We start from the raw sequence: 21,026 nt of genomic DNA on the forward strand, positions 1-21,026 counted from the left end.
TTGTTAAATTCACTTCAATCAGTAGGGTGAAGGGGAGGTGACTTGACACAATTGAGACATGGATTGTGTATGTGTGCCATTCAGAGGGTGAATGGGCAAGATACAATATTTAAACGGGGTATGTTAGTAGGTGCCAGGCACATCAGTTTGTATCAAGAACTGCAGCGCTGCTGGGGTTTTAACGCTCAACAGTTTCCCTTGTGTATCAAGAATGGTCCACCACACAAAGGACATCCAGCCAACTTGACACAAGTGTGGGAAGTATTGGAGTCAACATGGGCCAGAATCCCTGTGGAATTATTTCGATACCTTGTAGAGTCCATGCCTTGATGAATTGAGGTGGTCCTGAGGGCAACTGTTCTGTACTTTGTCATGTATTTGTATGTTTTATGTGGACCTCAGGAAGAGTAGCTGCTGCATGTGCAGTAGCTAATGGGGATCCTAATGAATTAAACTAAACACACGTACATACACTTTTACTCAGAATGTCATATGATATTCTCATGACATAAAATGCTGAATTTGGTCAGGAATATTGTTCAATCAAAGAAAGGCTATTTGTTAGACTGTATGTTATATTGCTTCATTTCCTGTTACAAAATGAATAAACTACTTGCAAACATTGTGAAAACCAACAACATATTGTGTGACATCCATCCCCACGATGGGGTTAGTTGTCACAAGTGGACAGAGTGTGTTTGATGGCTTAGAACTCCATGTTAGAATAAGATATGAGGATAAAAAGGGTCCCCATTTCAACCGAAGACCTTGGTCCTTCTCCTAATATTAAAAAATAGTCTTGTAAGATATACTAGTGCTGAGAAATACACACAAGAGTATAATGTTTGACAACCAACCCCGGTCTCCCCTAACCATTGATTCTTGAAGAGTATGACTTATAAATGCCTCATCAGTTTAGTTCAACTGTTGTGCCTCATCAGAACCCAAAATATAAGCTAGTTATGCTCCAATGTTTTTAAACAAAGTAAATGTAAACAAACATAGTTAAAACTATAATTTTGATAGCATGGATGGTCAGTTCTTGCATCCATAGCCCTGTCTATGAATGTGAGTGGTTTCATTTCTACAGCTCCTTCCCTCAACTACCGAAACAGGGGGAGGGAGAACCCTATGTTCTTGTTTCTATAGCTGATTGCCTTTTTAAGCCTGAAGCAACTGTTTATTATGTAGCTCAGCTTTTCTCAAAGCCAAAGGATTGTGTAATTGTTAGTATAAGGGGTGTTGTGTATGTTCAGTGAAGGGGACCCTCTATAGCGCACACACTACCCAATCAAATCTATACTGTAATGGGTAGAAGTGGCAGTAATGACAGTTTCTCACTTCAGGCCCAGGCATTTATTTAAGGTCTCTATCACACTGTTATCATACTAAGATGTTGCTATGTCCTTTGTCTGTTTTGGACAGATTCCGGCACCTGCGCCTTAAACAAAGGAAGCTGAGAGATTACGCCAGTGAGATGGTCGACCTGCCCAAGGTAAACCAACCACACCATACAGTAGGCTAGAACAACTCACGGCAGAGCTGTGTCGACATATTTGACACACACACACACACACACCACGCGCAGGATAACCCAGATCCAGGTAATAACTACACTCTTACACAGACCATTATCCAGTATATTAAAGTTGCTGTGTAATTTATTACTAGGTGTTGAGACACATAAAATGTCTGTAAAAGACACATAAAACTCTATAAAACAGCCATGAGTTCTAGCAGAAGGTTCAAGTCACTCTGTGATGTAATCCTAGACTCAGAGCTTTTTACCTAATGGGCAGTATACCTGGCAAAGAATGCACATCTATAGAAAATGGCTATAGTTAATGGGTAGTGAGCACTTTTATTAATTACATTTATCAATATATTTGTGCAAGTCCAGCTCATATGTATATCGAACACAGGAACCAGTTCATGAGGAAGAAACGGTCACAGGAGACAGTTTTAGGAGGGAGATATGTACATGTGTCATATGTGGTTCCCCTCTGTGTTTTAACTACCCTAGGGAGTTGTTTCCCCCAAGAGAGTTGCCACTGTCACTCTCAGCTCATCCGGGGTTAAGTCTGGGTTTATCTGATTTCCATGTTTGGATTTTGTTTGGCATGCTTGTGTTGTTATGACAAATAACGATAAAAAACACAATAATATTAGATAATAGATAATATTTGTTTGTTTGTTTGGTTGGTTGATTGATTGATGGTGAACAGATACAGATGATCATGTTTGGTTGGTTGGTTGGTTGATTGATGGTGAACAGATACAGATGATCATGTTTGGTTGGTTGATTGATTAATGGTGAACAGATGCAGATTATCATGTTTGGTTGTTTGGTTGGTTGATTGATGGTTAACAGATGCAGGTGATCATGTTTGGTTGGTTGATTGATGGTGAACAGATGTAGATGATCATGTTTGGTTGATTGTTTGGTTGGTTGATTGATGGTGAACAGATGATCATGTTTGGTTGTTTGTTTGGTTGGTTGGTTGATTGATGGTGAACAGATGCAGATGATCATGTTTGTTTGGTTGGTTGATTGATGGTGAACAGATGATCATGTTTGGTTGTTTGTTTGGTTGGTTAACAGATGCAGATGATCATGTTTGGTTGATTGATGGTGAACAGATGCAGATGATCATGTTTGGTTGATTGATGGTGAACAGATGCAGATGATCATGTTTGGTTGGTTGGTCGGTTGTTTGGTTGATTGATGGTGAACAGATGCAGATGATCATGTTTGGTTGTTTGTTTGGTTGGTTGATTGATGGTGAACAGATGCAGATGATCATGTTTGGTTGGTTGATTGATGGTGAACAGATGCAGATGATCATGTGCGACTTGAGTGCGAACTGGAACAACTCTTACCGGGAGCTGGAGCAGCGCATCATCTCCATGGAGCAGAAGTTAGATGAGCTAAGCCACTGCTTCCAACAGACCTCTGAGCTACTGGCACAGGCCCTGTGCTACCGCAACCCTGAAATCAGGTACAGCTAACACAACCCCAACCCTGAGATCAGGTACAGCTAACACAACCCCAACCCTGAGATCAGGTACAGCTAACACAACCCCAACCCTGAGATCAGGTACAGCTAACACAACCCCAACCCTGATATCAGGTATAGCTAACACAACCCCAACCCTGAAATCAGGTACAGCTAACACAACCCCAACCCTGAGATCTGGTACAGCTAACACAACCCCAACCCTGAGATCAGGTATAGCTAACACAACCCCAACCCTGAGATCAGGTATAGCTAACACAACCCCAACCCTGAGATCAGGTATAGCTAACACAACCCCAAGATCAGGTACAGCTAACACAACCCCAACCCTGAAATTGGGTACAGCAAACACAACCCCAACCCTGAGATTGGGTATAGCTAACACAACCCCAACCCTGAGATCAGGTATAGCTAACACAACCCCAACCCTGAGATCAGGTATAGCTAACACAACCCCAACCCTGAAATCAGGTACAGCTAACACAACCCCAACCCTGAGATCGGGTATAGCTAACACAACCCCAACCCTGAGATCAGGTATAGCTAACACAACCCCAACCCTGAGATCAGGTATAGCTAACACAACCCCAACCCTGAGATCAGGTACAGCTAACACAACCCCAACCCTGAAATCGGGTACAGCTAACACAACCCCAACCCTGAAATCGGGTATAGCTAACACAACCCCAACCCTGAAATCGGGTATAGCTAACACAACCCCAACCCTGAAATCAGGTACAGCTAACACAACCCCAACCCTGAAATCGGGTATAGCTAACACAACCCCAACCCTGAGATCAGGTATAGCTAACACAACCCCAACCCTGAGATCGGGTATAGCTAACACAACCCCAACCCTGAAATCGGGTACAGCTAACACAACCCCAACCCTGAAATCAGGTATAGCTAACACAACCACATCACATACTGTATATCAGGTATGTATAGGTATGTATATCAACCACAATCCAACCAAGTGCTAACAGTCACTATCTGGACAATATGTGTGAAATGCTTGATAATGTATGTGATATCAACAGACAGGTATATTTTCTGGGTAACCTAAAAATGTACGGGCATTCATCAAGCTGTCCACTCAAGACAAAGCCTCAAACGATAACAAGTGCCTGCAACCTGGTTCAGCTTATCAATCAACCTACCACTGTATTTACAAACAGCACAGGAATTAAATCATCCAAATGGCTTGATCAAATCTTTACTGATGCTGCAGAAATCTACACATTCATCAGATATAGTGATCAAAATATAGAAGTTATATCTAGGAAAACCAAAGGCTGGGCCTAATATAGTGTATAAGAGATCCTACCGAGGTTTTGTAATGATTCCTATGTTGAAGATGTAAATAATATTTGCTGGTCTGTGGTTTGTAATGAGGAGCAACTGGACATTGCACTTTATGAAATTGCTTATTCCAGTTACTAATAAGCATGCACCCGTTAGGAAAATGAATGTAAAAAACGGTTAAATCCCTGGTTGAGAGGGATGAGGCAAAAGGAATGGCAAATAAGTCTAGCTGCACAGCCGATTGGCAAACTTATAAATTGAGTATTGTTGTCATGTGTTGCTACCATGCTGTGTTGTCATGCGATCCTGCCATGATGTGTTGTCTTCGGTCTCTCTTTATGTAGTGTCTCTCGTCGTGATGTGTGTTTTGTCCTATATTTTTAATCCCAGCCTCCATCCCCGCATGAGGCCTTTTGACTTTTGGTAGGCTAACATTGTAAATAAGAATCTGTTCTTAACTGACTTGCATAATTAAATAAAGGTTAAATAAAATAAAAAAATGTTGCTTAACTAAACAAAAATAAGATTTTTTTTTACTATGAAACAAAGATAGATGATATAAAGGATGACAGTAAAAAGCTTTGGAGCACCTTAATGAAATTTTGGGCAAAAAGCCGAACTCAGCTCATTGAATCAGATGGCTTATTCATCACAAAACCCACTGATATTGCCAACTATTTTAATGATTTTTTTTCATTGGCAAGATTAGAAAATGTAGGCATGTAACCATGAATAACTGACTAAATTCTGAAGGACAAACGTTGTAATTTTGAATTCTGTAAAGTGTGTGTGGAAGAGGTGAAAAAATGATTGTTGTCTATCAACAATGACAAACCACCTGGGTCTGACAACTTGGATGGAAAATTACTAAGGATGATGGTGGACTATATTGCCACTCCTATTTGCCATCTCTTTAATGTAAGCCTACAGGAAAGTGTGCGTTGACTGCATCACTAGTACTACTTGTCTTTGTGAGAGGTATAATGATGAAATGATGAAAGCACCAAGCTGTCTGTTCAAGTGACTAGCACACAGCTCAGACACCCATGCATACCCCACAAGACATACCACCTGGGGTCTCTTCAGTCTCCAAGTCCAGAACAGACACCGATAAAGGCACAGTACTACACAGAGCCATGACTACATGGAACTCTATTGCACATCAATTAACTCATGCAAGCAGTAAAAATATGATTTGAAAAACAGATAAAACTACACCTTATGGAACAATGTGGACTGTAAAGAGACGCACACATACGCACACACATTGTAATGTTGTTGTATTGTGGTATTATCCATTTTGTATTGTAGATACTGAATGTAGTGGTAGAGTAGTGGTGTAATAATGTATGATGTACTGTTTTATTTTTTGCGATGTAATCGCCTTCATCTTGTTTGGACCCCAAGGAAGCGTAGCTACTGCCTTGGCAGCAGCTAATGGGGATCCTTAATAAATACAAATACAGAACTCATATCAGCTACAGCTCACACAACCACAACCGTTACTGTATATCAGGTATAGGTAAGACAACCACAACCCAAACACAACCCTGAGATTAGACCATTTCACAACCACAAACTAAGCAGTTTTTACAGTAGACCTTTAAAGGTGCTACAAATAGGGATTTTTTTGTGTAATTTCAGAAAATGTCCATAATATACAGTATCTGGCACTAATTGTGGATTGATAGTGTTTCACAGTATTATTTATCTGCCAGTGTTGTGATATTCACCTATTGATTTCTCCAGCCAGCCAAGCATCTGTTGTCAAAGCTGTTCTGACTTTATGGCTGTGTTATCTAGTGGAAATCGCTCTGTCATTTCCTGGTTGCATCTTCCGTTTATGTGAGAAAACAAGCACTGAATAGTATAAGGAATCATGGCACTAAATCACTGCAAAATATATTTTCAATAACAAAATATTGTTACTGTTACTTCCGGTTTTGGCCCACCATCTTTAAACAGCTGTAAAAAAATATATTTTTGTATTATTGAAAAATATATTTCACAACATTTAGATGGTACAATGACTCCCTACACTATTCAGTGCTTGTTTTGTCAACTAGATAACACAGCCAAAGTCCAAACAGCTTTCACAGTTTGACAACAGATGCCGCTCCGGCAGTAGAAATCAATAGGCGAATATCCCTGCCAATCACAACACTGGTGGGTAAGTAATAGTGTGAAACACTATCATTCCACTATTAGTGCAGATATATTATGTACATTTTCTGACATTACAATGCAAAAATAAAATAAAAAATGTCTAGCACCTTTAACTATCACAACCAAACTTGATATGAACATGCTTGGGAGAATAACCTGCACTGTAGATTCTAACTATTCTCTCTCTATAGGTGACTCGTGGCTGTGTGGTGGTTGGGTGAACCACACTCGCTGCAGGCCTTTCCCAAAGACTAAATATGGATGCTACCAGCCTTCTGTAATTTCCATCAGACCGGGATGGGAATCCTCTTCTCCCCCAAAGCTGCATTTAACATTTGGCCTGCTGCACCACTTGGACTACTGCCAGGACCACGGCTGGCATCATGTTCTGACCCAGCGGCTGAATGGACCCTACGCACAACGACTCGTACTTGTAAAGACAAAAAAGGACTTCATTTTACTACAGCGGGGTCTGATATAGATGACTGGTGTATTTTTATCAGATGTGTTTAATGTAGAACATTTTGTGTTAATCTCAATTAAGAACTCCAGTAACATGGCCTCTGGTTCTGTAGCTTGTGTCATCTCAGAGGGAGGGGCTCTATGGGTTCACCCACTGATGGCTCTGTAAAGTATGTCCCCTAACTCCTGCTATTACTGTTACAAGTTACATTGGAGTCTCCTAAACATAATGCCTGGTTCCTATGGAACGAGAGGTTTAAACACTGTTTTTAAATGTGAGGGGAACTTTGAATGCCACTCAGTATTGACAGCCTCCCTCAAAGCATCTTTCAATCATATATTTTTCCACAAGTAAAACACAATGGTTATTCCACACGTCTTTCCTAACAGGAAGTATAAAGAGGTGACATTCTCAGAGGCACCAGTGTATGGGACAACTGCCTTATTACTAGAGAGAGCTGCTGGTCACTTATAAAATACACATCTCTGTTCTCTTACTGTTCTAATCCTCTCCATTTTGTTGGATTAGGAAATAAAACAATTTCTCTTCACATGGCCTCAGTCAGAGGGATAAACTGCTAGTCAGTTGCCATGTCTCAAGGGCTGCCCGCTCGCCCACTCAAGCACTCCCTAGGGTACTGTGGAGTTACCAAAGTAGACTGAATTTAACAGAGACTCTTTCGCATAAATAACTAATCTAGACTGTTAAAGCCCGACATATATTGTTGTTTTAAGGATGATTGTATGGGGAAGCAGTCAGTTTACATAGTTAAGCTATTCTCATAACGATCAAGACAAGTGGCATAGCCTAATAAAGTATGCAGGCTGATATTTATTGGGATAACTCATGTACTGGAGGCAGCTCTGCAGTGGTCACTAGCTGGCACAGCCACAGTCATAACATCTGATTTGAAACCCAACCACGCTGCTAAACATAATGCCAAATTGTTGTTTTCATTAATTTTTACAATATAGCCAACTTTGAGTTTGTAAGTCACCCATTTAGTGGAAACCGCTCAGTTCTGCTTCCAGGGCAAGACTCAAGACAATAAATGTCAACCTGCATAAAGTACATGGAGACATTGCTCACTGTTATTCTAATTCTGATGTGACAGCTCCCCCCAGAGGATATGTACATGCATGACAATCACACACCAGTCATTGGCATGAATGAATCATTTCATATTCTTGGGTCTCTGTGGCAGCCTATTGGTAATACATCATCAGTCTAAAAACGTTTGAAATCTTTTACCAAACAATACTTGTGACATGGATTGTTTTGGACTAGTAACAGCCAAATTATATTTAGTACACAGGTAGGATTAAAAATGGTCAGTCTTTAAATGAGGGTGGGTTTTTAGAACACAGCTCTCAATATATGTTGCACTCAAGTGTGAATGGGGAAATATGGGTCAGTGGCACAGCATTGTCTTATTTGCATAATTGATGTTATTCACTTTGTGAATCAACAAATTGTACTTGTTCTCCAGCCCCAATGGTAAGGCTGGTAATCTGGGGCATTACTAAATCAAGCACCTTGTGAGGACAACTATTCCCATGGTTGTATTTAAACTGGACTTCTGCATTTTCATTAACTGGAGTGAAGATATGTAATTTAAAAATATATATATTGTTTTTAACATGAGGATAACATGTACAGGTAATATTGTGAAATCGGCTTACAAAAGGATAGATTCTGTAAAAACGATAACTGCGTTTACAGCTTTTCTTTTGCACATGATAAACCATGCATTGTAAATACTTTTTCTGGTCTTCCTGACAATTAAAAGCCATTGGTGAGTGGAAGTATTTGAATGAGTATTGTTCTACCAGCTAAATCATAACCTACTTATAATATTAACGATAATATGGCCATCTCATGGAACCAAATTAATGATAATGCTTTAGTCTTCCTAATGTACCCTATGACCTCTTACAAAGACAACTCAAGTAAAATATATCATTTTAATATGATTGTATTTTTGCTCTTTTGGTGAAAACAATGTTTTAGTGGAAGTGAAAACACATTTTAAACCAATACATACATAGATTATTTCTTAAGGAATCATCTTTCATTCAGTGAAAAAAGTCAAGCAAGTCCACAAACTGCATTGTCCTCCTCTACCCGTAACATAGTAAATTATAGGCTTGCCTGCCTGTGTGAGCCATGGAAAAACCACTGCTTTGAATAGGGCCTAGACTGGGCCCTGCTGTGGGCCCATTTCAGTGTTAAGTCCTTTGGGTGTTTTTCAGTTTGTGCCAGAGAAAAGCAGCGGGCCTACAAAACACCTGCCCACAGTGACAGGAGAAGGGCATCCGGCACTCTTTCCTCAGCTTCAAAGTTATGCTGTCACCTGGACATCGAGTCGTGTTGGAAGCTCCAACCATGTGCTGTGTGAGGCACTTTGCTCCGTCGAAGGTCTCACCGCAGGCAGTGCATATGTAGCGGGTGGCCTGGGCGTGCTGGAGGTAGTGGCGCAGGAGGTGCAGCCGCCGCAGGAACGACCTACCACAGTGGCAGCGGTACCGCCGGGAGCCCCGGTGGAGGTAGCGGTGCTTCACACTGAGCGAGGGCTGCTGCGAGACGGCGCCGCACTGGCGGCAGGTGTAGGTGCACTTGGAGCGCCAGCTCATCTTCATGCGTTTCTCCAGGGCCAGCTCCTTACTTCTATTCACAAACATACACATGATGCTTAGAGGGGCTGGGGCAAAGGCAAGGGTAAGGGGGGAAGACTGCGCTAGAGGGGGGGTATGGACAGGTGAGTGGTGGATCATGGTGATTTTCCCCGGGGCAGAGGCTGAGACAGGTCTAGGGGATGGGGTGGTGGGGGATCTGATAGGGTCCATGGCTAGGGCAATGGGCCTGGGTGTCTGCTGTTGGACAGATTTTGCCTGATGGACAGTCTGTTGCAGAAGGTTAGAGAACTGCTCAAGGGGCTTTGCTGTATTAGTATGCGTGGGTGCCGTGACCTGAGGTTTGGGAGGGTTGGTCTGTGGGGCCACTGGGACCAGCCTGGCCATTTTCGCTGGACCACCACCAGTGTTGTCAATGAGCAAGGTGGCCACCACAGGAACAGCTGGTTGGGAAGAGGAGGTGGAAGACAGCATTACTCTAGGCAGAGACACAGACTGTCCAGCAGGTGTTAGCTGGCCAACTGCACGGTGGCCCTGATCAGACACTGGGACTGGGCCCAGTCGTTTCAGCTCCTTGATGCCACTACTGCAACACATCAGGGTGGAGCTACTGGGGCTCTGCCGGCCAGAGGTTGTAGAGATAGCCATGGGTACGAAGGAGAAAGTTGTAGCGGAGGACCCACCAGCTTGGGTGACCAGCTTGTCAGCGTGGGCCAAAACAATATGGTCCACCAGACTGCCCTCAGTAAGAAAGTAAGCTTTACACATAACGCATTGGATGCCCTTCTGCTTTTTGCAGTACTTCATGTGATGTACCAGACTAGTGAAGGGCCCTCTGCCGCAACGGACACAGGCACCATTGTCAGGCATCTCTGTGACTGGGCTCTGAACTCGGGATTTGGTACTGTGATAGGAAATCATATGGTTGGCCAGGACATCACTAGGAAAGAACAACTTGCACACAGAACATTGGATGCACTTCCTCTTAGAGCAGGTCTTCATGTGGTTGTCCAGATTAGTGAATGGCCCCTTGCCACAATGGTCACAGGTACCTTTGTCAGGGGTCTCTGATGGGATACTGTGAACGAGAACCTTATGGTCGGCCAGGGCTGTCTCTGTAGGAAAGAAAACGTTGCAAACAAAGCATTTGAAGCCCTTTTTCCCAGAGCAGGTCCTCAAGTGGATATCCAGACTAGTGAATGGACCTCTGCCACAATAGAGACAGGTACCTTCAGGGGTCTCTGAGTCTGTGCTCTGGACTTGGTATGGGATGCTCTGGACTTGGTATGGGGTTCTATGGACATGGTACGGGGTGCTATGATAGCAAACCATATGATCAGCCAGGACTGATTCAGTAGGGAAAAAAACTTTGCACACAGAGCATTTTAAGCCCTTCTGTTTAGAGCAGGTCCTCATGTGGATGTCCAGACTAGTGAATGGTCCACTGCCGCAATAAACACAGACACCTTGGTCAGAGGTCTTTGATGTGGCACTGTGATATTTAAGATTATGGTCCACCAGAGATTTCTCAGAAGGAAATTGGACTTTGCATTCAGAGCATTGGAAGGACCAATCCCTAGAGCAGCTCCTCAAATGGAAGTCCATATCAGTGAATGGCCCTCTGCCGCAAACAGCACACATAGTGGAAAGCTGTCCGTGAACTGAAACGTTATGGTTCTGCAGGGCCTTCCTATTATGGAAGAGTACCCTGCACTCAGTGCATGTAAGGCCTTTCCAACTGCAGCCTCTCAAATGAACGTCCATATTAATGAATGGCCCTGTTCCACAATAGATACACGTAGTGGGATCAGGGACATATGGCGGGGGTTTGTCTTTTTTGGGACAGTTGTGGTTTTTGTAGATGGCCAGATCAGGGAAGACCTGGCGGCAGAACTCACAGGCGTACATTTGGCCCGATATGGCTTCAGAGTGAGTCCGAATCTGATGGTCCAACATGGCCATCTCGGTAGGGAAGACTGCTTGGCATAAAGAGCATTGAAAGTCCTTCTTCATATTGCAGGTCTTCACATGAAATTCCATATTATGATACGGTCCTTTGGCACAATAGATGCAATAATAAGGCTTGACTTGGGACAACTTGGTCTGGGGCTGCTTAGTCCGGGACGGCCGGGTCTTGGCGTTCCGTGTGCGTACAGGAGTGTAAGAAGACCCACTGGATTCCCCAGTGCTGCTGGACCTCGAGTCAGAATCTGATAACTCTTCTGGGTCAAATTCTGACTCCCGCTCAGACGAGGAGGGCTCACCCTCTTGGTCAATAAGCGTCTCAGCATCCTCATCCTCTTCTTCGCTGTGGATGTCATTATTCCTATCCTCCCCCTGTTTGCTTTTAATTTCCTCCTCCTCTTCTTCACTCAGCCTGATGTCCTCCTCATCGATATCCGTTTCCCCGCTGCTCTCTGTTAACCTGTTGTCTGTTCCTCCAGCGCTCTCAGTGTCTTCGCTATGTTCACTCCCCTCTCCATCGTTCATCCCCTCAGCCCACTGGAGGGGGGCGCAATCAACCTCAACCCCTCTCTCCAGTTTGACACGGATCCTCAGTGAGGGAGTCAGAGTGGAGGGGTCTGGTTTGACATCTTCCCCCTCCTCCTCTGATTCCTCCAGCCTATGTCTTGTCTTTGACACTCTCCCATTGCTTTCCATGCTGTATGTATGGTCTAGGGTCACCGCTGAAGGTAGAGTACACTGTGCATTTAAAGTCTCCTCACTTCCGTTCAAGCCATCATTTGAGGTGTCCTCATGGTCAAGAGCCACCACTGAAGGAACAGTATGCTGTCCCTTTAAAGTCTCCTCACTTCCATTCAAGCAATCATTTGAGTTGTCATCATGTTTGAGGGCCAAGGCTGAAGGTAGAGTATACTGTCCCTTTAAAGTCTCTTCACTGCTATTCAAGACATTATTTGAGATGTCCCCAAGGGGTGTATTTAACAACTCAGTGAACAAGTGTATTCCTATGTGCTTGTTGAGATCCCACAAGTTGCTGAAATGCAGCTGGCAGTTGCTGCAATGGAGGACTGAGTTTGTGTGTGCGTTGACTAGGTGCATAGCCAGTGATACTGTGCGACTGAAAGTCACCCGACAGATGTTGCAGGATGTTGAGACCTTGGACCTGTGGCTCTCAAAGTGTTCGATCAACTCCTGGCCAGGCTTGAATTGCACGCCACATTCCCAGCACTTTCCCCCCAGCTCCATGGAATGCATGCCGTAAGCAGAGATGCTGTCCCCTGACAGGTCACAGTCATCGTCACTCGAGTCCTCTGGCATGGAGAACGGGCGTGGCACAGAAAACCTGGGGATCTCCTGCAATTCACAGCAAAATGACTTATTAGAGACAAAGTGAGTCATTTAATCAATCAATAGTTTACAAAGTGATGACTGTTGACTGACCACAAATATATTATTGTTTATTGTACATATGAGACAGACACTGGTGAATGTCAATAAATAGAGCCTTGGAAACAGTCTACAGAAAGATACAGCATACTCAAAGCCTAACAGCCAGAGTAGTTTTTCTTAATCAGTTCATTAAAGGATAAGTTCCGTATTTTGTATGTAAATGGCATTTTATAGAAGTATGCAGACACTTTGTGATTTCACTTGATTTTGAGAAACTTACCCCACCAGCAATACACATGACATTCTGTCATTCCTAACATTAATCACACCTTTATACTCTATTTTGTGAGACTCGAGTAGTTTCCCCTATCCATCTGTGCCACTTCTCCGTGTAGCCTGCGCATTCGCACACGGAAAAGTATCATGGGTTACACAGAGAAGTATCGCTCGAGTCACACAAAACGGAATATAACCTTGCGGATAAAGTTCGGAATCACACAATTTAATGTGTACAACATCTAAAGACCTGCATCACTATACTGAGAGAGTTGCTGTTTTTCAAAAACATACGTACTTAGGTGTTTTTGGAGCCTTTTTTCATGTTTTATAATGCCCCTGAAACTGCTGAACAAGCATGAGGAAGTATATCGCTGGTGGGGTACGCTTCTCAAAAACAAATGAAATCGCAAAAAAAAGTGTCTGGTACTTCTAAAACATGTCAAATACAGATTTGGTTCAAAAGAGTGAACTTCTCCTTTAATAGCCTACATAAGGAAAACATATAAAATTACCAAGTGTACAGGTGTAGAAATAAAACTGAGATTTTCAGAGGGTTCCCTGTCCTGCAGATGAAAAAAGAGAGGAAATAACAAGGCAGCCAATGGAGAGGGCATTGCGAGAGGAAAGAGATAAGTATAGATAGGGATACATTCAAGAGGGATACAGAGACTATTCCATTTCCATGCCAGACTGAATTGATTGAAAGGGAATTTGGGTTAAAAATGTAAACAATGAAAAATTCCTCAAACAAATTATCAAAATTGACAGCCATCAAAATTATATGTACTATCCCGCTGTACATAATTTGGGATGGATGACATCCCACTGGGAACACTGATAGGATATCATTGATAACTATAGTCTCTGGCCTGTATCAACTCTGTTTAAACAACTCACCGGTGGGCTCTGTTTCTTGGTTTTGATCACGTCCTCCAGTAGCTCCACCTCTGCCCCCAAGGTCTCCTGAATCACTACGTCTTCCGGAGCGATCTCCATAGCAACCGTATACTGGCTCCCTACATTTTGAAGAACACAAAGTAAGCAAAAAGAAATCCACACAGACAGTGACTGACTTACACACACACACAGATGATATAGTGACATGGAGAAATTCAGAATAACTTGCTACAGTATTACCACAGATAGAAAAAGGGTTAGTTGCCAGTTTGGCATTACTGTGTAGACTGTGATAGTTAAACTCCCAAAGGCAAAACATTAGTTCTAATGTCACTTTCTGCAAAATGTTGCTAATATTGGCCAAGAGGGTTGTTAACTTCCATGATATTGTCCTGCTAAGCGCCCGAGTGACGCAATGGTCTAAGGCACTGCATCTCAGTGCAAGAGGCGTCACTACAGTCCCTGGTTCGAATCCAGGCTATATAACATCCAGTCGTGATTGGGAGTCCCATTGAGCAGCGTCCGGGTATGGTCGGGCGCCATCATTGTAAATAAGAATTTGTTCTTAACTGACTTGCCTAGTTAAATAAAGGTTAGATCTCCTCTCTGCTGGTACTAGCGTTAGCTAGGCTAAAGTTATCAAAAATATGTTTTTATTCAGGCAATCTAGGGTGTAATCATTAGTGCAAACAGTTGCAAATTGGACAGATTCTGGTAGGTCCCGTCCCGTTTTGTTTGCTTCCTTTTCCGAAACGATTTGTAACAGAATAGCGTCATGAATACACCCCTAACTAGATATGAGACAACAAGTTATTCCAATTATGTACTTCAGACTACACAGGTGTGTAGCTAGATCGCTCACTAACGTACAAGTTAACTCTCAAATGTGAGGATCACGTAACAATTTCTCTCCAATGTAATGACGCGCTCAATGCTGTTGTTATCGATCGAGAGAGAGCGCGTTCTCCCATTCGATTATGCCGTTGGTTTGGTGCACGTGCGAAATTGGCATTGATTCGTTTATTTTTGGACTTAAATTCCCTAGCTAACACCTACTACGAATTGTGAATAACTATAGCAACATTTGTAAAACAATTACCTTTTATGTCCCTTTTAAACGTTAAAATTCCCTGCTTTGGCTTCCATCATTTATTCTCTATTTCCTGTTTTAACAGGAATGGGTGGAGTCAGTGTGACGCCTACAGCTCCCAGTATGCACCAGTGGCCATCTTTGTAAAGGCTATACTACAACTCCCAGTATTCATAAGGTCCTATAAGGTCCTACTTTAATTTATGATTTAAATGTGATGCCAAGTTTTGATGCCATTTCAATTATGCCATTTTTATTATGTAATTAATTAATTATTAGGCCTATTTTATTAGCTAAGTGGGGAATTTAAATTAGTAAAAATAGGACTATATTGTTGTTAAGTAGCTAAATGACTATTTTTAGGGTATTTGTAGGACACTTATCTTCTCCACAGCTTAATGGGACAATCTAACGGCAATAATAAAGTAATGAAAACTTTCTGCATTAGTATATGGTATTATACCATATAGGCCCACAAAAAAAACACGTGGTTCTATTTGATTATTATTTATTCAGTTTTGCATCACTAGCTAGGCCAATATCCGCATAAAAACAATGTGCGCATTTTCCCACCAGAGATAGTAGATAAAATACTGTGCGTGATGACGTAGTGCACATAAAACTTATATTTATTGTTAAATCCCCATAAAAATTATATTTATTGTTAAATCCCCATGTACCGAATAAAAAAATCCAAGTTAAATGGGTTTCCATCTAAATACCATCTACAACAAAATAACATGTTTTCAGGGCACTGGCTCATCACACATGCATGTATTGCTTTGAAGTCTGTGCACTGTGCATTGAAGCCTATTCACATGATTTATTCTAGGTTCACTTAGAGGACATTTCAAAATCCATCTGAAATTATTGTCATCAACATATGACACCCTCCCATAAAAAGTATGATTAGCTAAAAGTATGCCTGAACTACATGAACGGTGCTACAATTTACTAACCAAATTTTACACAGCATTTACAAACGTCAGAACTCCAATCAGTTTACAAAACATGGAATTATGTGTTGTATTCATTACGTCTTGCAACGGAAATAGTTTAACGTTTAAGAACCAAACGGAAGAAAACAGAGCAAACGGAACGAAACGGGGAGGGACCTAGCACATACCTACTTGAATTTGTCCAATAGAAACTCTCGTATTCGTTGCAAAACGGAAAACGTTTTTGGCATAATGAATACTCCCCTGTCGTGCAACAAAACCACACTGAACTGCCCGGAACTAATGTAGCCTAGTCATCTGGCTTCCCAACGAAAGATTTGAGAGATGTACTTCAGCGTTACCGTCTGTTTTTGTTTCCGTTTTGTGGATTTTATCTGGAAAGCAAGTAGCTAATCCTTCATGAAAAGCCAATTAATCGCATAACGTAAGTGTTAACGAAATAACTATGTGTATTGTAAAATGAAAGACGAGTGAAAGTGTTTTAAATATATGCGTCGTTGGCCTGGAAAGACTAGCGTTCATTCAATCATTGTAATTCTCCCGGCTACAACTATGGCAATTTCCATGATTTGTTCATGGCTGTTCGTGTAGTAGGTATATCATCTATTTAGAATGTTCCTGTCCACTTTACCTGGACATCGAGTTGATCTAGCTAATAATAATAATAATAATAGACATTCACCACTTACCAAGAGGAGGTTTCGTATAGTCGTGGTCACAGTTAAGTGTCCGGCTCCTGGTTCTCGATTTCTCAAACATCAACTCCAAGACGAGCTTTTGCCCTTTCATATCCAGATTCCCGCGTTGTTGCGGGATGATAGTCGTTCCATTGGAAACGTCTAGGAACAGCCCCCGGCTTCAGACCCTTGCGGTCTGACGAAGTCGCCAGGGTTGAAGTGTAAGTTGCATATATACAGAATGTGCTTCCTCGACGTCTCTTCTAATTGCATGCCCCCACTTCTTCTTCAATTCATCAATGCTCGGGGGATATATGACTGTTTTTGTTTGGAATTTGAGCACTGCGGGACACTACAAACACGTATGTTTTTCGAGTCCGCCATTGGCATTTCTGTTGCCGGAAGTGCGTCGACCCACCTGCAGCTACTTCCGCTTTTAAGAGCCAGGAATTGTGTATATAGCCACTCTTCAGATCGATTCCACCCAAATATATTTGTTACTGTAGCTAGATGCTGCATATCAGTAGAGCAGTATCCATAACATTTGAACTGATGTTCCCATTAAATCACATTAAATCTGTTCCCATTTTATTTTGACAGTTGACCACAGTGTGCAACATGTCAGAATCTGGCCACAGTCAACCCAGCATGTATGGACAGGGACGGAGGAGAAGGCAACGCCGAGACAGAGATGTGGGTCCCCCGGGGCAAAACCTCTCTGGTCCCAGTCGAGATCGAGAATATGTCCCCAGAGAACGCAGGGTAAGAACAAGAGTGCACGGCTTTCCTATGCAGGAAAATGATCTCTATGGGCTTCTTTAGTTTATTGTAGTTCTTATCTGGTCTTTGAAGGATGCCAGTGAGGAGCTTCCAGGACCACTCCTTCAGAAGACCCCCATCATACTGGCCAAACCCCTTGGCGTACGGGTAAGGAGAGATGCTCTCGCTGAAGGTTGTTGTCTGTAAGATGACTGAAGGTTTTTACTGAATTCAGATGCATGGGTCTTGACAGTAAATACAACAACAAGTATAATGCATTGGCTCTTGTTTTGTTTCAGTCCAAGCCTTCCGAGAGTGTACTCATCAGTGGAGGCCAGGCTCTGGAGAAGCCCATCATGCTCATCAAGACCAGGGAGGATGGGGGGAAACCAGGGACCCCTCCTGACGTGGCTTCTCCAGTCTCTGGCTCTGGGGCCTCAAAGCTAGAGAGGGAGGGCTAGTGCCCTACCCAACCTGTCTACCAGATCCAAAACAGAGGCATGGTAGCAGCTGCTTCCAGCGGTGCTGTCGACCGTGAGTCAATACTGGTCAAAGACCACTGCTTTCTTTACTAGTGTCATCAGAGACATAATATAGACAATAAAAGAAAGGCCTCAGACCACCATGGATGCAGGACATGTCTACTGATCACCAGCATTACCCTAGCCATTATAAGCATTTATTTACTGTAGCAGTGAATACAATCTCTAACACATGTACATTACTTACAGCTGTGATTGTCCAGACCAAGCTCGTCCCCCCTGAGAAGATGAAGCACAGCATCAAGCTGGTGGACGATCAGATGAGCTGGTGTGACAGCGCCATGGAGGTAAAGCTCTTCTGATTATCGTTGTCGTGCCATACATATGTGTAACATATGCAACTTTATTTATATTTATTTATTTATCAACTCCTAAATATGCATGAACTGCACCATTTATACCCAGAGTTTTTAGGAGCTCAATGGTTAAGCACCTTACTGCTCAACACTTTTTTTGTGAGTGCATAGGGAAAATGGGGCTTGAATATGTATATCAATTTTAGGGTAGCTTTAGATAAAACGCCACCCTACCTCAAAAATATTTTTTGGGGGCACAAAATGTATCAATATGATGCTAACTAGTTAAAATACCCCACTAGCTAATGATTAGATCAATAGGGTAAATGCAGATAGCGACACCATGATTCAGCCAATTTATTTCTAGCCACTATGCCTTTTATTGGTTGGGCTACAGGTGATAATGTTTATTGCTAATAGCTTACCTGATAATATGGACCATGCATGGACCATGCCTGTGTTACAGTACCTAAGGTACCAGACAGACATGGTGGTAGTGGGAGTCATTGGTCTGCAGGGAACAGGGAAATCCACCATCATGTCTCTCCTGTCTGCTAACGCACCTGAAGAAGACCAAAAGTATTGTTCTATTGACACCCCCTTACATGGAGCTCTTTCCATCTATAAAGACAGGGAATATTGTGTTGTATATTGTACTTTATATTGTAAATTAATGTAATTCAATTTTAAAGTTAACAGTAACATATGGTTGTATTGTGTCTATGTGTGTTTGTGTAGGGGCTATGTGTTCAGGGCTCAGATTCAGGAGATCAAAGAGAGAGGAGGGAACCAGAGCACGGGTATTGACTTCTACATTACCCAGGAAAGAGTCATCTTTTTGGACACACAGGTCAGATTAAAGCATCAGCGGTTAAGGCGATTCACTGTATCTCAAATTTTGTATTTATTCATATACCATTCCTCTTGCTCCAATGTTATTTTCTATACCAATGTGTTCCTCCAGCCCATTCTTAGCCCCTCCATTTTGGATCGCCTAATCAACAACGAATGTAAGCTGCCTCCAGAGTACAATCTTCCTCACACCTACGTGGAGATGCAGGTCAGTGAGGGGCCAGCAGGGGGCACTGAGCAACAGAGGCTCATCTGATCCAGTCTGATGATTCATTTTTTTATCATTCTCTTCAGATCACTGCCGTCCTGTTCACAGTGTGCCACGTGGTCATTTTGATTCAATACTGGTTCACTGACATCAACATCTACAGGTAACCACCCCACCCGTCTGGCAAACAAGAGCATTAGCACTGAATCACTAATGCTTATCATGGGGTTTTCAAATCAGGGCAGATAGGATCATCATTGGAGTGTAGTGTTCTGTGTCTGAGTGTATTTTGGCTGTGGCATTACAATTTACACTCATCACCATGGAAAGGTTTTACACCCTTGCATCCATTGTGCTGTCACAACATTGGGAATGTTCTGATATCATATTCATGTTGTCGTTGTAGTGGTTGATGTGCTGTGTGAATATTCTGACCAGGTTTTTTGAAGTGTCTCTGTGGTGATGATGATATTGTCTCTGACCAGGTTCCTCCAGACAGCAGAGATGTTAAAGCCCTCCACCCCCTCAGCCAGCCATGACAGCACTGGCTCCTCTGGCACCGAAGAGGGATTAGAGTACTACCCACACCGACTCACATAGGTGACAGATGTAGCAACAGACACACACACACACACTCTAGTTCCGGCTGAGTGTACTGAATGCTCAATAATGTGTTGTTCTGTTGTCTAGTGTTCCTGCAGAACAAATCTAGTCGTGATGAGTTCTGTCCCAGAAACCTGAAGAAGATGCATATGGCAGTGGACAAGCTGATTGCCCACTCCCATCTGAAATATAAAGGTTAGACTGGAGAGGATGTACCAACAGGCTTATCACAACTTTCACATATTTAAACACTATACTATTGTGTTGTTTCTATATTAGGATTCCTGCACGTGCATCTTTTTGAAGGGTGAGAAGTGCAAAGCAGTGACAAATGTCATTCAAAAAAAACATAAAGTGTGCAGACATGGGTTTAGTTAGCTTGTATTGACTGATCATGTTCTGGTTTCTATATGCAGGCACTTTGTCCATGCTGGACTGTAACATTTTCCCTGGCCTGGACCGCGACTACCTGGAAACAGAGGTCAACATGTTCCTGCTGCCCCTCATGGAGAATGAGGGGGAGGACGCTCTAACCAAAGCAGGTCAGAGCAAATACCATGTCTTAGTTTTCACATACACGTCTGTCTATTTTATCTATTTATTTTGTATTTCACCTTTATTTAACCAGGTAGGCTAGTTGAGAACAAGTTCTCATTTGCAACTGCGACCTGGCCAAGATAAAGCAAAGCAGTTTGACACATACAACAACACTGAGTTACACATGGAAGAAACAAACACACAGTCAATAATACTGTAGAAAAAGGCTATATACAGCATGTGCAAATGAGGTAAGATAAGGGAGGTAAGGCAATAAATAGGCCATGGTGACGAAGTAATTACTATATAGCACTTAAACACTGGAATGGTAGATGTGCAGAAGATGAATGTGCAGGTAGAGATACTGTGGTGCAAAGGAGCAAGATAAA

General features: G+C 42.5%; 2 protein-coding genes and 1 pseudogene across 6 annotated transcripts in view; 2 read left to right on the forward strand and 1 right to left on the reverse strand.

The window, feature by feature from the left end:
* Positions 1–8,756, forward strand: part of LOC110510617 (intermediate conductance calcium-activated potassium channel protein 4) — a 43,084-nt gene extending 34,328 nt beyond the window's left edge. Inside the window, exons 7-9 of one of the 3 annotated variants that reach the window (XR_016493166.1) lie at positions 1,426–1,495; positions 2,024–2,999; positions 6,680–8,756. Coding sequence is in view for 2 of the 3 variants with exons in the window: in XM_090226325.1 (XP_090082451.1) it covers positions 1,426–1,495; positions 2,833–3,009 (247 nt within the window). In the remaining variant the exon portion in view is untranslated. Of the gene's footprint in view, positions 1–1,425; positions 1,496–2,023; positions 3,137–6,679 lie in introns of those variants that run through there. The other 2 variants (XM_036975405.2, XM_090226325.1) reach the window with 2 other exon arrangements.
* Positions 8,757–8,901: 145 nt separating this feature from the next.
* Positions 8,902–17,262, reverse strand: LOC110510439 (uncharacterized). 2 transcript variants are annotated; one of them, XM_021591800.3, is made up of 3 exons: positions 16,853–17,262; positions 14,115–14,233; positions 8,902–12,902 (listed from the first exon to the last, which is right to left on the reverse strand). In XM_021591800.3, the coding sequence occupies exons 1-3, from the start codon at positions 16,950–16,952 to the stop codon at positions 9,180–9,182; spliced, it is 3,942 nt and encodes a 1,313-aa protein (XP_021447475.3). In that variant the 5' UTR covers positions 16,953–17,262; the 3' UTR covers positions 8,902–9,179. The 2 variants fall into 2 exon arrangements, with proteins under 2 accessions (XP_021447475.3, XP_021447490.3); XM_021591815.3 differs by lacking the exon at positions 16,853–17,262 and adding an exon at positions 15,214–15,308.
* LOC110510822 (nonsense-mediated mRNA decay factor SMG9-like) lies at positions 16,453–20,295 on the forward strand (annotated as a pseudogene). The gene is made up of 9 exons (XR_016493169.1): positions 16,453–16,587; positions 17,441–17,602; positions 17,693–17,767; positions 17,899–18,133; positions 18,331–18,428; positions 19,176–19,497; positions 19,584–19,660; positions 19,983–20,097; positions 20,188–20,295. The product of XR_016493169.1 is annotated as a nonsense-mediated mRNA decay factor SMG9-like (transcript).
* The last annotated feature ends 731 nt before the right edge of the window (positions 20,296–21,026 follow it).

This window comes from Oncorhynchus mykiss, chromosome 3 (assembly GCF_057628025.1).
Source record: "Oncorhynchus mykiss isolate SJ-2025 chromosome 3, ASM5762802v1, whole genome shotgun sequence".
Classification (NCBI taxonomy): Eukaryota; Metazoa; Chordata; class Actinopteri; order Salmoniformes; family Salmonidae; genus Oncorhynchus; species Oncorhynchus mykiss.

Coding starts and splice junctions, on each gene's coding strand:
- LOC110510439 (XM_021591800.3), bottom strand. CDS start 16,952: ATGAAAGGGCAAAAGCTCGTCTTGGAGTTGATGTTTGAGAAATCGAGA. Junction 14,234..16,852: donor CTATACGAAACCTCCTCTTG/GTAAGTGGTGAA, acceptor TTCAAAATGTAG/GGAGCCAGTATACGGTTGCT. Junction 12,903..14,114: donor CCAAGAAACAGAGCCCACCG/GTGAGTTGTTTA, acceptor TGTGAATTGCAG/GAGATCCCCAGGTTTTCTGT.